Here is a 17,413-nt window from a genome sequence, read left to right as displayed (position 1 = left end):
AGTAGACATTGGAGGGAAAAAACCAATCTGATCTAGCTGTCATCGCTTTAAATTATTGTTATCATTATTGATTCTTCTTTTCTATCGGAAATCTATTGCCCATTAACGAAAAATCATCATTATTTGATGTTTTAGTGTTTTTTTAACATTTCTGAACATCCTACCTACATAGTATCATGTATCATTTTGAAGGGAAAAAAATAACGAATTCAACGAAGTAATGATACACATGGTGTTCCATTAAAAAAAACATAAGTTTGTGTTGAATCTTCAAAACCATACCCCGAAAAAAAAAATTGAGTACGCCACTGGATTATACGCAGAATTCTGATTCAGAAGTAGTTTTTACCTCAGCATTATTTCTAATAACTTCGGAGATAAAGGAGATGTCCGAAAAGTATCAATTTCTTGAATCGCCCTGTATCTCTTGAACGGAAACAGTTATGCAGAATCTGATTAGACCAACTTGAGTTTCATGAAAAAGTAGGACAGGAACGTGAAAACCGCAAGGCTCTATTTTAAATAACAAGCGAGAAACCTGGCTGTCTCATCCAAAATGGGATGCACTGTACTTCAAAGCTCCTCTAATTTTTCAATAACTTTTCTGTAGAAAAATTTGTCGTTGCTTTTGGAATAGGCTTCAACCTCGGTGATCACTTTTTCTTCTCCTGGAAAATTCTTTTGAGGTCTTGAAAAAGCCAGTAATCACTGAGGGGATATCTGGAGAATTAGATGGTAGGTTGATCATTCGAAAGAACAATTTTTTCAATCTGACTATGGTTTTCATTGATTTGAAAAAAGGAGCATCGACTTGAGAGATAATTTTTCTCTTTTTCATTTGAGAACGTTTTTTTCTCAATTTCTGCATTCAATCGATTCAATCATTCTATGTGATATTTAATGTTGGTGATTTTATCTTCTTCAAGATAGTCAGTGGACAATATACCATGTACGTTCCAAAATACTGATACCATCACCTTGCCAGCTGATGCTTGTGATTTTAGTCGCTTTCGACAGCTTCTACCGACTGCTTTCTACTCATTTGACGCTTTTTTTGACTTTGGAATATGTGATGAATCCATATTTCATCCACTGTCACATATCGACGTAAAAAATGTATTTACTTCGAGCAAAACTTTCTTATGATGAAAGTTCACGCCAAATTGTGAATACACAGCCTCCTTACATTTCGAACTCCATCGTTATTTCAGGCAACTTCAATTTACGATCTTTAAAAACCATTTCGTGCACTTTTTTTATATTTTCTGATGAAACTGCCGCATTTATCCTGTGGATAAATACAATTCATGTCAATCGAATGATCCATCTTTGTTTTATTGCAATTTAAAGTTCTATAGCTCTAAAAAAACACCTTTTAGAAAGCTAGAATCTTTGTAAGCGAAAAGTTCATAATTTTTTTATATATTGATTGAATCAAACAGAGAAGTCCGCACTGGTCAAAGATGCCTCAACCAACGGATACCTGTTCTGGAAGACATAACTTATATTGAGAGTTACTATCCGAAATTGGAAGCTATAGAAATATGCCAGCAAGCCGATAATATCAACCGCATAGAAGATTAATCAATCGGATTTATCGCCAGGTTATTATTAATCTATCGGATCCTAAACTAGCCAGAAATGGAGGGTATAAACCACCTGTTTCCACTCCAACTGAAATCATTTCAGAACTATGTACATCTAAGAAAGTAAGTGCCCTATGGTACTCTTCAGCGCTATCAAGTTATGTTCAGGTGGTGAAGATGGTTCCGATATATTTATCTTCCAGCTATCACCATTGTTAGCTCTATAATATCATTTTCAAGAAGGTTGAAATATAAGGCATTTTTGCCACTTACCTTGCATGTGCAGAGTAACGTAGATCTATTATCTAATGGGAAAAGTATGAATATCGTACTTGCCACATCTATTCAGAGTAATCTAGTTTAGGATGTAGGTAAGAAGTCGACAAAGAAGCGGGGAATTTCCTAACTCAGTTTTATAATAATGAACCAGTAAATGGAAAATCCATGAAAATAATTTTTCTTTTCAAATTTTCTATTGTTCAATGCAACCACTGGAAAATTTATCCGTGGTGTGAATAGTTGATAGGAATCTATCGCAGAATTAATTAATTTTCAATTCTCCTATAAGAATGTTGATGCAAAAAATTTGAGAAACGATTCCATTTCAGCATTTCTACCTTATCATGCTAAAGAAATACAAGTAGTGTTGTTATTTTATACTACAATCAATTATAATATTTTTCAATCGTTAAATTATCAAAATTTTACTTTTTCAATTTACGTTTGGATTTGAGGATTTCAAATTGAATCAATGAAGGTAAGGTCTATAATTTCTATAATTTTTTCTGGAAGTTTTTCGGCACTGGGTATTTCTTTACTTCCGTACGATGTAGGTGAATCATGTAGAATAAATGGCATTTATAAACAGATTTGTAGTTACACAAATATTTTTGTGAATAATGACGAAAAAGGAATTATGAGAATCAAGGAGTATTCTTTAGGATTTGTTCCTATAGGAAAACCGGCTGGAGGTTATTCCGAAAAAGTTACTATTAGTGCACTGGAAAAAATGTCTCTACCACTCAAAAATATCAGAGTACAGAGATATACGATAATGAGAATAATTGCTATGTAGGGAAAGTACAAAGGTAATTTGCTCAGCAATTCTGAAATGAATTTTTTGTACAGGTTTGCAATTATTGATGTTTATGTTATTAACAACAATATCCAAAGATATGCCTTCAAGTTTCTCATTCTGCAGAGTTGAGATCTGTTAGGGCGGAAAATAGGATTTCTGCCTAGGGCGGCAGTTTGGCTAGCGAAGGCCAAGGTTCGTACAACATTTTTCCTCATTCATTTCAACATAACCGATCTTTCGAGACGGTAGGACTAACATCTTTCTCATGAATTAGAACTGGAAATGACGTAATCCTAGAGAACGGCAATCTTTGAAACCATTTACAATAAGTTTAGGCATCTGAATAACCTACTAAGGTTGGCTGATATTTTCTCCATTACATTTCGTTAAATATTCTCTTCACAAAAAAATGTCAAAACGTCGGAAGTGATGTTGGGTAATTGTAATAAAGTCTATCCAAAATAAAACCGTGCTCAAATCAAAGAAGCTTCGGACTATGGATTAGAAACACGGAATATTGGAATAAGTACAGAAACTAGAGAAACTTGCTTCAAACATAAATTATGAAAATAAGAAACTCGACAAATACAGTTATAAAAATCACCTTTTATTTATAACATTCTGTAACAATGATACATCTTTCTTCATAGATTCAAGGTGTGACTGAATATCAGTGAATGTTTCTTTCATTCTGCAGAATTCTGTCTGTTGCTTCATAAGTTGTCGAATATGTTCTTCCGTGTCGATTTTTGAGTTTCTCCTCAATGTATTCTGGATATAAATAGATTTTGTACGAATATTATTATTTTCTAGCGCTTCTTTCATAATCTGAAAATGTAAGAATTATTAAAAATGTAATTTGATGTGCTATTCATTCGATTTGAGTAAGTAATAACTTCTTGAATGAAAAAAAAAATGAGAATGAACTAAAAGAATTACAATATTCGAAATACGTTGAAAGTGTAAATAATAATATAGCTACATATATTACAATCTGAAAAATTTGAAATGATTTTTCTGGTATATTCTTGGTATTCATTCTATAACTCTCGGGCATAACCAATAAAAACGCATTTTTTCTTCAAAATCTACTACTCTTACTACCCTCATCAATTAATCTTCAAATTCATTTAAATGAGATATGATTACTTCAAACATTCGTCAACATTCGGAATAGACTTCAACCTTAACAATCTTTTCTGCATTAGAGCCAAATTTGAAGTAAGTACTTTTTAACCGTTGTTGTCGATAGAGCAGAGTCTGAAGAACACTCATCAATCCATTTCTCTTGCTTGCACAGTATCTTTTTCCATTAAAAAACAGTGTATTATCAATACACAAAACCTATTGTTAACCATTTTTCAAACAACAACAAATATAGTTAACTATAATATATATCTAGTATTTCGATGCAGACTCTCTTTCTTCCGCAATTTTGACAAGCATCTTTTGAAGCTTGGTATTAACGAGAAGAAAAAGTTGTATGGTTTGGAGATTTTTTTTTCAATTTTTACGAACTGTGATATGAGAGGTTGTCCTATTTTGCTGAAACCAACACTGAATATTGGTGTGAAAAATCCCTGTTGTTTCGGAGAAATTTACAGAGTTCAAATAACTGTTTACAGTTCGATGAGTAAACTCCATTAACAAAATTTTCTGAATGAGTGGAAATAGTCTGATAAAAAAAGAATAAACAAGTGTGCAAAATTTGCAGTGACTGTTTCACTAATATTGAGAATATCAGTCCTTATACAATGGCCCAACTGCTCGAAATATGAACGATAGTTGTTCATACAGGCCAGTAGAGCCTCAAGCGAATAACGAACCCTCTTTGCGCATTGCAAAACACAATTTCAGTCGGGCCTAAGGCCAAAAGCTAATTGTATTGAATTTCGCGGGAAAACCAAGCACGGAAACAACCCTTTTGATGATCATTTGAATGTGCAAATTATCAATTAAAATACCCCAAAACTATGATAAACCACAATAATAGCAATATACAGGGTTTCCCAATAAGAGGTCTCATTTTGAATAGCTGCTATATGGTCAGCTGCCAATTTCAAGCCGTCATCTTATGACATTTGACCCTGTTATTTCTTGAATAAATTGAAGATCTTGTGATTTAACAACTTCAGCCTTTTTTATTTGGGGTCACGTGAAAGATAAGATCCTTGCTAATCCTTCACAATTGATTCAAGAAATTAATAAGGAATTCGTGAATTTATCGACTATATTCAACCGCAAATCTTTGAATTAGTCATGTAAAATTCATGAAAAGAAAATGAAACCTTTTATTGGAAAATCCTTTAGGTCATTAGTAGTTACTCCTGAAAAGAACTAGTTACTTACTCTATTCTGACCACCATATATTTTGATGACAGATCTAAGATCGTTACATAGCCTCTGTAAAAAGTATTTATCATTTATTTCCATAGCAACCCCATCAAGTTTTCTTTTGAAGGATTTGACTATCGTTCCTAAAAGGTGATCCCTTTGTCGAAGTGCGGATTGTAGTTGTGAATTTTCTCTCTTCAATTTTTCAATATGTGTCTTCTGGATCTGTAATTCGATAAAATCTTACTTCATGTTTTCTTTCAGTTTTAGTGTTATACAACACTAAAACTTAAAAAGATGTGATACCCCTTGGTGTGAGTGAGTCTTGTTATTTACTTGCTTTATTTTATTGTAGTGTTAATACTATTTTACTTTAACTTTTTATTTTAGATCTAGCCAAATTGTAGATTGAATTGAATTGATGTGATGATAATACATATTTGCTATTTTTACTTTCGCAAGGAATCCATGCATGAAATTTTTGCAGCGGCCAACAGAAAAAAATTAATACTATGAGTATAGGGTGTCCAAAATTCAATGCTAACTGAGTGTATCTGGGGGACTAAAAGACTAAGAGAGAAAAATCTTCAACCTTTTTTTGAAATAATGAGATATCAGAGCGTAAATATCTTTCTTTGTTCTCGAGTTTCTGAAAAACGACTCTTTCAAATTTTTCGCTATATCTTGGTTTCTGTTCGAGATGATCGAAAAATGAGGAAAAATTCAGTAATTTTTATGGTTTTATGATACTCCTAACAGATCATAGAAATTATTAACTGTTTCAGAGATGTATGTATAGGAGAGTTGGTGTCAATTCGGAACCCTATATATGACTTGATTACAATAATAGAATAGACAAAAAATGAATTGAATCTCGAAATGAACGAAAAATATTTATATCTAAGGTGTCCCACTTCAAGAATGTAGTCGAAAAATTCGATATCTTTGAAACGACATGTTGAAAAAAATGTTTAAAAAAAGGATGCTTTTCGATAAATCTGAAGCTCAAAAAAACTGCGTTGAAAATATATATATTGAAAAACACCAACCCTCCTCTGAATATAATTCTAGTTGTGATAATCAATTTGAGTTATTGAAATATGTAATAAGAATTTGATTATTTACTATGAAGAAAAGTTGATCTGACTTTGAAAATGGAAAAGAAAAACCACATTTCTCTTATGTTCCTGAATTATTTAAGCAGTAAATAAGCTTCTGGGTATCAAAATGTTGGTATTCACTTACATCGATTTCTTTAGAATGCGTTTCGTCATTCTTGTTCGAAATATCCTCGTCTCTAATAGGATTTTCAGGGTTTGAGTTGATTAGAGACAGTTTTTCCTGCCTAATATAATAAGAATCATTCAGGGGTTTTTTTTTAGCTTTTATTTCCATTTGTATCTTTGGAAGTGAGGCAATTTGTAAATCAGGATTCAGTGTTGCAGACATTCCTAGTTTAATAACTTTTGGTCCCTGCAACAATTTTTTATTGAGCAGTTAAGAGATATAGGTAAAGCAGACTGACTCACTATATTCTTTTCAATGTTTTCGGTCAAATATCCAATTTTCTCCATAACTTCGATAATTTTTGATTGTTGTTTATGATCTATCGAAGATGAATTCGGCATATGTTTCTCAATCGCAGTAAAATAATTCTTCAAAAATTTCAGTTGAAAGAAAATAGGAATAAACTGTTCTTGAAGTTCATCATACTGCCTCGTTTTCGCTATATTACATTGTTTATAGTGCTTGAGGGTACTGAGTAAACTTCTTTTATATTTTTCGAACCTGAAAATCAATAGGAGAATATTTGATTCCCAATGTTTTGTGAAGGGAATTTTTTGATCATTTAAAAATACAAGTTAGTTAGCTGCGAGAAATGCTTGATTATTCCGATCTAATGATAAATGTAACTGGCTATGATTAAGTAATTTAATATCTATAAATATCAATTCTACAATGGAAGAACTAATTATGTTCAAAAATGAGTTTCTCTTGTTCATATTGGTACATTGTAATTTGACTCTTATTGCGTCTTGTATTTCAGAAGCTCAGGTCTAATTATTCGAAAAGAACAAATAGAGAACTCGCTTACCTGTTTCTTTGTTCTGTCAATTGTTTTTCTTTGACTAAAGCCAATACCTTCATTTTCCTTAAATGAGAAATTGAAGATGTATCGTTCAGTTCCTTCAAATGAACCAGATTTTTTGAACAAGTTGAAATTATCCTCTCATATTGTTCTTCAAATAATTTCATTCGTCGAATTATATACTGAGGAATTGCATTGGAGGTCTTCTTTACTATGATGTCTTCATTTGTAGCAGCAATTTTATTAGGTGATACCTTCGTCGATATTTCAATATTATTTCCTGAACTTGATAATTCAATATCTGAAATACTGCTAGATTCTACTTTATCATTTACGAAAATAGTGTTCTTTGAAGTGATTTTTGTGGATCCACTTTTAAGGGTGAGTTCTTCATCGTTTGATGTATTGTTACATACATCTTTAATGCTTTGTAAAAAATATTGCATTCGACTAAATTTTTCGGTGAAAGTACTTAATTCTTCATGATGCTCGATTTCCATCTGAAGTTTTTCCAATTTCAAATTTCTAATGGAATTTACCAATTCTTCAATGATATTTTCAGTATCAAAGGAAGAATTTTTACTAGCATCGCTTGAAGATACGCCTGATTTCAATACCGAAAGATTGAATGGGTAATTTTTATCACTTAACATCAATTTCAGTTTCGTTTGTATGTTTTTCATCTCCATGAAATATTCTCTTATTTTGAACACAGAAAGTTCCATATTCCTTTTCTCGAACTCTAGTTGTAATACTGTAAGTTTCATACAATCGATAATACTGTTTAGTTCTAGAATCTGCTTATTTTCGTTTTTCTTCTTGTCCACAGAATCGGTGTTTAGTTTATGTGAATCATTTTGAATATCTTCAAGTTTTGGTACCGTAGGAATTCCATGATTTGATTTCAATATATTGTTTAATCTTTGCTCTCTATCGCTTAAACTTTTCATTTTTTGTAACGTCCGTTTTAGAAAGATATTTTCATGGTATACTTCCATCAGTTTTCCGTAAAATTTCCTGAATTCATCGATAGTTTCACATTCTTCAACTGCCTTCACTTCACTGAAATAAGAATGTCGTTTTTCCTTTTCTTTATCACAATTGTTATCAGTTTTGTTTAGTTTCTCTGGATAAATCAATTCGAGTTCGTAGTTTGTATTAGAATGGATGGAAAATATCCGTTCTCTCAACCAATCTTTGGATTTCTCGAATTGATTTATTTTTTTCCTACTATTCAGTAAATCGTTTTCTAATTTTTCATTATGTCTCCTCAAAAACTCTATTTGCATGAAATGAGAAACGATATCTTCCTTCAGCTTGAAAATACAGACATCCTTGGATCGTAGATCTAGTTGAAGTTCTTTGATTTTCATCTGTAACGTTTTGTTTTCATTTTGGTAATGTTTTTTGATTCTAATATATTGAAGTAAATTCCTTTCGAAGTATACCAAGGGGTCGAGATTATCGTCGATGTATTTTTCATGGTTTGTTGCAATATCATCTGAAAATCGATAAAGAGTGATTGGTAGCGTAGAATTTATCCTATGTCATGTTTGAATATTGTTTTCTTTTCTGTATAGGAGTAGCTTGGAATTCATCATGCCAAGTAGCTTGATATTTCAACCAACTACTTGACTTGACAATCAAGCTCGTGAAAAATTACATACTTGAACTTGACTTGATTTGAGATACTTATTGCTTGACTTGATATCAAGCTACTTGATATTACTTGAGCTTGATACGCACGAGTCGCACGTCATATATTTCTGCAAACTCATGCGCGCTTAGATAGAATAAATCCCTGAGCTCTAAAGCCCGCCACTCACGAAGCGTTTCTTCCAGCGTTTGGTAGCTAGCGTCGAAGAGATTCCAGTCGGGCAGTCAAGTTCATACTCTGATTTACAGTCGTACGGCCGTGACCCGAGCTGTCTGACTGGAATCTCTTCGACGCTTGCTACCAAACGCTGGAAGAAACGCTTCGTGAGTGGCGGGCATAAGGTGACTGAAGCGATCGCCACCAGGGGAGTAACTAGACTTGGCTCATAGGGGGCGTTCATTCCTACTTTGAAAAAGAAGAATTTTATCATTTATTATAATCAAAAACTTGAAATTTCATTGATGAATTGAAGTGGCAAAGTGGCGGGAAAGTTCAGATTTATTAATATTCATCTCACATAACGGAATCGTTTGTTTTTGATGACCTCTATTTTTACGTATCTTTGCATTTCCAATGAATTTATTCATTATTATTTAGATTCATATAATATTGTTATATGAGACTGAAGGCGCATATGTTGAATTACTTAATCACAAAAGTAAAAAAAAAAATCAAAACATTGATAATTATGAATCGATTTGATTAATTCTAAATCTTGAAATTAAAAAAACGTTTTTATAAGATGCGCATTTTATATTTAGTATTTCAGATCCAATTCGAAAAGTATCTTGTATCTAGTACATCAAACAGTCATAGGCTAATATATTATCCTATTGAAACATTTTTTCCTCTCAAATTGTCAGAGAAATCATGGCTTCTGCTAGCTGAATGTTAAGCTAGCAAAACCTAAAAACCTAATCATTTAATCAAACAGTGCTTGGAGGTTTCTCAATATTGAGAAACTGTATTTTTTCATATTTTTCATTTTGTTATTATTTATAGTGATTTATTTTTGGTTCTCATTTCAAAATAGTTTATATAATTGGTTCTTTCACACAATATATTTTAATAAATGAAAGTGCTTTTTTCGAGGTTCCTTCTCATGTCATAATTTTTTTATTGATGTGACACTAAACAATGCTAAAAATCAAGTAGCTTGATAGAATTCAAGTAGTTGATAAAAAAATACTTGACTTGACTTGAGATTGAAAAACTAGCTTGACTGGATTTCAAGTCAAGCCAAGTAGCTTGAAAATAAAGTCAAGCTGTGAATCCCTAGGAGTAGCCAATACTTCTACTCGAAAAAATATTTTCTTTGAGTGGTAACTGGTTTCTTTAGTAAATACCAATTAAAAAAATTCCATGTCTTGAATTTTTTGGCATTTTCTCCTGAATGATGCTTGAAAGGTATAAAGTGATCTGAAGAAACTCATCATTATTTGAGCTTATCATTCCATTTTTGAATTTATGCATCAAACTTCTTCCCTAAAAATGTTATAGACACCAGAACTGGATGTCAAATCTGCTTACCTTGACAACGATCCTTGCAATTATCATATATCTCTGTCAGTCTTATTTTCAGTTTCTCCTTTAGATCGGAGCAACATTTTCGATAACTTGCAGTGATTTCATCTTGATGGCCTAACATTTCGGGTCATCGTTCATGTCCCTTCTTGGTCATAATCTGAAAACGAGATGGAGAGAAAATAATAAAATGGGGCGAAAGCTCTGCTTCTTATCCTTTTGATATTTTATGGTATATCTATGAGGATTGAGGTTCAGAATTCATGTCTTACCCAGCATATTTCAGTGGCGGAGCAACACTTTTTTTATTAAAGGAAAGATAAAATTTGCAAGACCATTTGATGTAAAGGTAAATGTTTATAATAATATTCAGAATATATGGACCTCGAGTTTCAGATAAAGCGCTAGTGAGGAATGAATTCAACGAGAACTATTCTATTTATCATCTCAACAACTGGATTAGTACCAAAAAGTTTTAAGAGAAATAAGTCGTTAGTATATACATGGTTGCCAAGAATTTAGTGCAATAGCTTTGGCGTCGGATAGACAACTCTTTTTATGAAAAATTTCGATGAACGTATATCCTGACATGCTTCGTATTCGAGATACTGGGGTTTAAAGTTTGAAAAAAATTTAGTTTTTATTTATAACTCATCCAGTGGCGAAGATATTTTTCTTATTGGAAATCTACACCACTGTCTTTTCTTCGAAAAAAATATTTCATTCATAAAATGAATAGAGCTTCATTTAAAAAAAAGGTCGGCTGAATTTTTTTCATAGAATGTACTATTATCGAGTACAAAGCAAATACTACCCACAAAAATCTACAAAAATTGATTTTTCAAATTTTCACATCAGTGATAAATGGAAGTACAAAAATTGGCGAAGTGTATTATAAAGCTTCAGAAGGCATTTAATTGAACATTTCATTCAAATTCTGAACCACCCTGTATGTGCTAATTCAAAAAGCTGTATTTTAAGGTACAGCAAGGACTGCGAAAAAAATTCTAGGAGGCATCGGACAACCCCAAGGATCGACGAGAGTAATATTCAACTTGTTTTATGACAAATAACTGAAATTGTTAAGTTTTCATTCACAAAAATGTAACCAGTAATAAAAAATATAATATTCGAGGTTTTAGCTTTATTGAACTTCTTGATAATCATATAATAATAGTTCAGCTGGGATGCTACATCAGCTTCAAAAGATAAGACTGCCAAAGCTGAAAGTCTTTCCTGATTCATTGTTTTTCTTAGATGGTTTTTAATTAGTTTTAATTTTGAGAAGATCCTTTCAGCTGAGATGATACTGGCCAGTATTTTTAATAGAATTCTGATGACTTGGGTAAACTTCTTCCGAGGTGTTTTCTGTTATGTACCTACTGGAGCAGTTGTCTCACATCTTTAACGGGTAAATTTGAAATCATATAATTTATAGGGTTGGAAGTTTCTCACCTACTCCCAATGCAGTTTTTTAAATATACTGCTGCTTTGTAATAATAAATTTAGTTTGTCAATCGAGGTAACATGTTTGTCCAAGCAACATAAATTTGAATTTTAACTCTTATACGCAAATAGACCCTAAAATTTGTAAATTTCTCAGTAAATCACTTAGTGTGATTAAAACCATAAGAGGGGTTTATACCATGTGGCATTCTCATAATCTGTCAAAGTTCAACTACTCCTCTAGAGATCCCACCCGTTCCAGGAGAGTGAAGCACTCGCAAATGTTCCTCTGTTTTAACACCACATGCAGGAATTCAAAATACGTTTTTACATATTTTAAATTAAAAATAAAGATTTTTAATTTCAGAAGAACCGCATTTTCAGACTTTGACAAGATTTTTTTGTATAATATTTTCATGTGAAAATTCTTAAAGGAATGAATATTTGTTAGGAAAGTTATATCATGCATATATTTATTCTTCAATATAAAATTCATCTAATTAATTTTTTCCATTCCAAAAATAGTGAAAACCTATAAATCGATGATCTCTAGCATAAAATAAAGCATACTAATTTTTGAACTGATCGCTGAAACGGTATATAAAACCTTTCTTAAAATTGTTTAATGCTTTTGGTAACACTAGATTTTAATGCAGCTAGATAAATTAACTGGAATGACATTTTGAAGTTGAATCCATTAACATAGCGGAAAATGAGGAAAGCCATGACCTTGAACAGACTGAAAATCTATATAGGTATCATAATTGTTTTCAGCTTTGATTATTCCTTCAGAGCAAACTCCCTGGCGAATTGAAATTAAAATTCTACAGGTTACATTACATTTTTATGTACCTAGCAAAATTAACTGGAGTGGCATTTTGAAGTTGAATCCGTGAATATAAGAGAAAATGGGGAAAACCATGACCTTGAATGTTTTCAGGATGAAAAAGCAAGTTCCATTATCTCTTCGAGGATAAAAAGGTACCGTATTCATTATTGTCCTCTCAGTACAAGTATGATCCCATTTCAGTGTGAAAATATTTACAGAGATGATTTCAATGCCTGGCATTCTATTTCCCTCTTTTGTGAGTAATTGAAAACAACTCCTGAAAGGAGGGTTGGGTGTTTTGGGCGTTCCTAGCTTTGGTTTCATATTGTTCTCAAATGGCTCTCACAAACTGGTGTTAAGGAGTTAAAAACTATCGAAAAAAGAAGGATGATAAAAGTTTTTCTTCATATTAGCCTAGGGAATTCCTTTGAAAAAATAAAAAAATTTTTTTTTGTATGAAATTATACTTATATGGTTTTCAATGAAATTTTGAATGTAGATTGTAGAATTTTGCCTTGAAATTACTCCAATAGTCAGAATTTCTTGATTTGTGGTATGCCATGAAGACACAAAATGACTTTCAACACACTTTTTGGAACAATTTTCGTGAGGAGCGATAAATAAACTTTCTGTCTTTATATATATATGCCATTAAAGAGGGTGTTACCAGTGAGAAAGTTTTTAGGGGGTGAATCCTTGCCACTTAGGTCTTGAAAAGTTTCACGCTCCCAAAAATGAGAAACTCCCGAACGGAAAAACTTGAAATTTTAAGGCGAGGTTCAGATTTCGAATGCCACAATTAGTAGGAATAATCTAATTAGGTTCCCATAAAATAGATAGTTTTTAATTCTTATATTAAATAATAATTTGAAGCTACCATCAAAATTTCATGTTGATGTGTCACTAGGACCACAGAAAATTGAAAACAAGAGCTGAAAGGCTCCTATACCTTCACCTCACAGCTTCCTTTCAATTTTGTGTTCAATATTTCTTTTCAATCTACATAAGTGTTGTACATCTTTGATCTTGAAAACAAAAGAATCACTGAAGACATTTCAGCTACAAGATCAGGATTGATTAAAAATAGGTAATATAGTTCTAAGCAGCTAAACAACGCTTCAATATATTTTTAACTACAAAAATTGACGGAAATTATGAAGACCTAGTCATTTTCATCCGAAATCTAATTCATATAATGAACTGAATAATATTTCGTTTTATTTGAATATTTTATTATAATAATTTCGGAAGCATCTCTTACGGTTATTTATTCAGATATATTCAAGAAAAAAATTGAAGCGAGGTAATTTTTCAACCATAACATTATTCGGAGGGATTTGAAGTTTTTCAATTCATGTTCCATTTTTAGACTGATCGTTATGTAATGATGTGGATAGGGAAATTTAAATAGTTAAAAACATCTTCATTTATACGGCGAAATTTTGCTTTGACTAAATATATGAATTACATTCAGTACCTAATGGATTTTCTTTCTTACTTTGACCCCTCCCAGAACTCAGAAATGAAGATTAAAAGAAAAGGTCAACTTCTCTTTTGAGGGGGACGAATTTCTATCATGAATTCGTTTCGAAATAACTATCTGATGGAGGTGGTATCGACCCCCAACATTTTTTGAATAGGAAAGAGTTTGGGTTAGTTTAAAAGTTATTTATGTTCTGTGCACAACCCATTTGAGATTTTCAAAATCGGTTTACTATTCACGAAATAATGTTATACGTTATTGAAGTTAGCGTCAGAAGGTGATGTTGAATGGACAGTTGAAGCGCCCAAATTAAACAACATAAGAGATTTGAAAAATCCAAAAATAATGGATTTAATAATAAGTTCTGTATTAGGGAAAAAGAATTCCTAACACGATTTTGGTCCGAAAAAACCACCCAAGGGTGGCAACCTGTTTTTTTTTTTAATCTTCTGAAATTTCTCGTTTCTGAGTTCTGGGGGGGTCAAACTTTCGTTGGGACATCCTGTATATGTATCTAATAATACATTCAATAAAAGTAAATGTTGATGTGAGTTGGTTTTATGTCCGAATTTTCCTTACTATCCAAAATGCACCTATAAACAAATTTTGGCGTCCTAGGCCGAGAAAGATGACTTTTCTGGACCAAAAACAGCCCGGAAGAATTCGTTGCATAGCAATGGATTAGAAATACTGGATTATCGTATTTCATGGTCTGAATTTGATCCGAAACCTTGGCTTTCTGGAATCATTTCAATAAAAATATTTCAAGTTTAATTGAAAAACGTCTTGAAGGAAATAAACCATTATTTGATAATTTATCTTGTTTTTTTTCCTTCATTCAACACATTCATACGAATATTATAGGAGGATACATTTCAAATAACATTGAGGTGTTGATTTCTTGCCAATTTAATTGTTTATGTGTATAATAGTAACAGTATGCACTAATTGGCAATCTAACACCAAGCATTCGCGATTATTGCTAATATGATTATATTAATTTGGATTTTCTTTTCAAGTTCTGATTAGATGTAGAATTTTCGTAATTGAATTAGAAACAAGCAAATTTTATATTTCAAAGTTTTTTATTATTAGATAGAAGAAATTCTTCATTCGCTACAATTTCTTCATTATGAACATGAAATATTCAACAAGATTATCTCATTGCAAGTAACGGAATTGATATTCCATAATATCAATATATCAAATTAACACCGAGCATATATGCCGATTGAAATAACTTCCTTTTGAAACAGTAGATATTCATTTACAAAAGTAAATAATCATTCGAACCAAATCATTTCATACCGGCTGTAAAATCAAGTACATACGTTTAATCATAACTAATATAACCTCACAGAACAAGGCGATTATAGCTATAATTCGCACTCCTACATAATTTTTCTATGGTGGAGAAACACTGTTATTATATTCAATATGATAATATAAAAATATTACTTACATGTTGTACCTGTTATTTATACCACGGACTGCAGCAACATATCGTCTACAGGTAGGTATTGGAGACTAACTGTAAATGTGAATGTAAACAGCTGATGAATTGACGTTTCAACTTATCAGACGTGGATATTATCGACAAGAAGAAGAAACCTGTGGTCAATGAATAAATTTCGTTTTCATCAAGAAGAAGATGAAGAATGAATATTTTGGTGATATTGTGATCACTAGCTCATGAAAAGATTGCATGATTGACTATATATTCCGTCTATATTGATCTATATATTCCGTCCGAACAAATTATGTCTAGTTTTAAATTACATTCCTTTTCTGAGATGAATACTTTATAGATATCTGAGAATCAGATAAACAGGAAGATTGAAAATCCTTGTTTCCATGGAAATCTCTTTGAGATAATGAAAGCATCGAGATTGGTGATAATATAGAAGCGCATCCACCGAAAATACGGTTGATAAAATTGTTTTGATGAATTCTGTTCAGTCGCAATAACGAACCTGCAGTCCTATAAACATTTGCCGGCAAACGTTTTGTTTTCTAGATACAGGATGTTCCTTGTATTTGTAAGTTTTTGTGTTGATTCTACCAGTTTATCGAATCTTTATTATTTTTGCTATACAGATCGGGTATAATAAGTACCAAAACTTCATTATTAATTTATTCATAACAGCTTATCAGCTTAATACCTCGATCTTTATAATAATAAGGATTTTCCTGAGGATTACTAGAGAATTGTTTGAGATTTTTTTCTCTCGAAATCGGTAGCTGATACGAGAAAACTATAAGAAACCATATAGTGTACCTATTACTAGACCAAAGTTTATTTTTATATTTTTCTAAACTACCGGTTGCCCCGAAAAAATTTCTGGAGGAGAGAAGCGGGCACTGTTCTAGAAATAATATCACCCTGTAGATTTTCTTCAAAATTATATCACAAGATGAAAATTTTGAAATGGAATATCTATGCTGAATTTCAGTTGAATATCTTGTAAGGGAAGGTGCTATAAGAAAAAAACTTTTTTTCTCAAAATGATCAGGGAAATCTGTCATTTTTGTTTGTATGGAGTTCCAATTTAGGAGCACTCTGTGTTTTGCCCGTTTCATTTTGACGGAACACTTTTTCGAGAGATTATATTTTCATAGGAAATTTTAGATTTCCGTGTGGAATAATTCACATTATACAGGGTGATTCGCATCATAATTTTTAGCTGAAAATTTGTATATTCGGGTTTTGGACAATGATCTTTCTCCCTAAAATATTTTAAGATCTCTACAACTCACGGTTGTACCCGAAACAGACTACTACAGAACAGAATATTTCATTAAAACGCTTTCAGATGGCATTTAATTCAGTGAGGTGGCCTAACCAGACAGAGAAAAAATTTCAGAAAGAACATTCATCAGTCACTCAAACAATAAAAAAATATCTACAAAATTCTTCAACACACACCTCACACCGACGCACAATTGAACGATTTAAATTTGCTAAATGAGAAGAACCTTGATAATAAAGTTGTTCTATTTGGCGCCAAAATTATTGAACTAAAACCTAAAACCTGGACCAGCCTGTATATATTCAGTTTTGTGATCTCCAACGAGGCATTAATCTACGAGTGCCCAAGAGCTTCTGATGGCAAGTCACAAAATTTTTTTAATTTTTCAGAAATTCTCTTTTTTAAGGAATATCAATCAATTTATTTTGTTTGGCGCATCCACCTTTGGGGAACTTTGAAGAAATACACAAGTTTCTTTGTCGGTGGCAAAGCGAACTTGGGAAAGGAATATGATGGAAATAAATGGGCACAATGCAATCCACTTTCTGCAGTTTATCACGAGAGTTCAAATCATGAGTTATTTCAGGCTTTGCCCTCATTGGATACTAAAATTACAAGGTTGCTGTAATTGAAAAAG

General features: G+C 32.0%; 1 protein-coding gene across 1 annotated transcript; it reads right to left on the bottom strand.

Moving 5' to 3' along the window:
- Positions 1-3,250: 3,250 nt before the first annotated feature.
- Positions 3,251-15,607, bottom strand: LOC123672887 (repetitive organellar protein-like). The gene is made up of 7 exons (XM_045607220.1): positions 15,489-15,607; positions 10,275-10,428; positions 7,094-8,588; positions 6,528-6,786; positions 6,244-6,471; positions 5,014-5,223; positions 3,251-3,492 (listed from the first exon to the last, which is right to left on the bottom strand). Exons 2-7 carry the CDS (start codon positions 10,390-10,392, stop codon positions 3,265-3,267), a joined length of 2,538 nt encoding a protein of 845 aa, XP_045463176.1. The 5' UTR covers positions 10,393-10,428; positions 15,489-15,607; the 3' UTR covers positions 3,251-3,264.
- Between the last annotated feature and the right edge of the window lie 1,806 nt (positions 15,608-17,413).

Source organism: Harmonia axyridis, chromosome 2 (genome assembly GCF_914767665.1).
Source record: "Harmonia axyridis chromosome 2, icHarAxyr1.1, whole genome shotgun sequence".
Lineage (NCBI taxonomy): Eukaryota > Metazoa > Arthropoda > Insecta > Coleoptera > Coccinellidae > Harmonia > Harmonia axyridis.
Note: the sequence above shows the minus strand (reverse complement) of the source record. Positions and strands in the feature narration are given on the sequence as shown.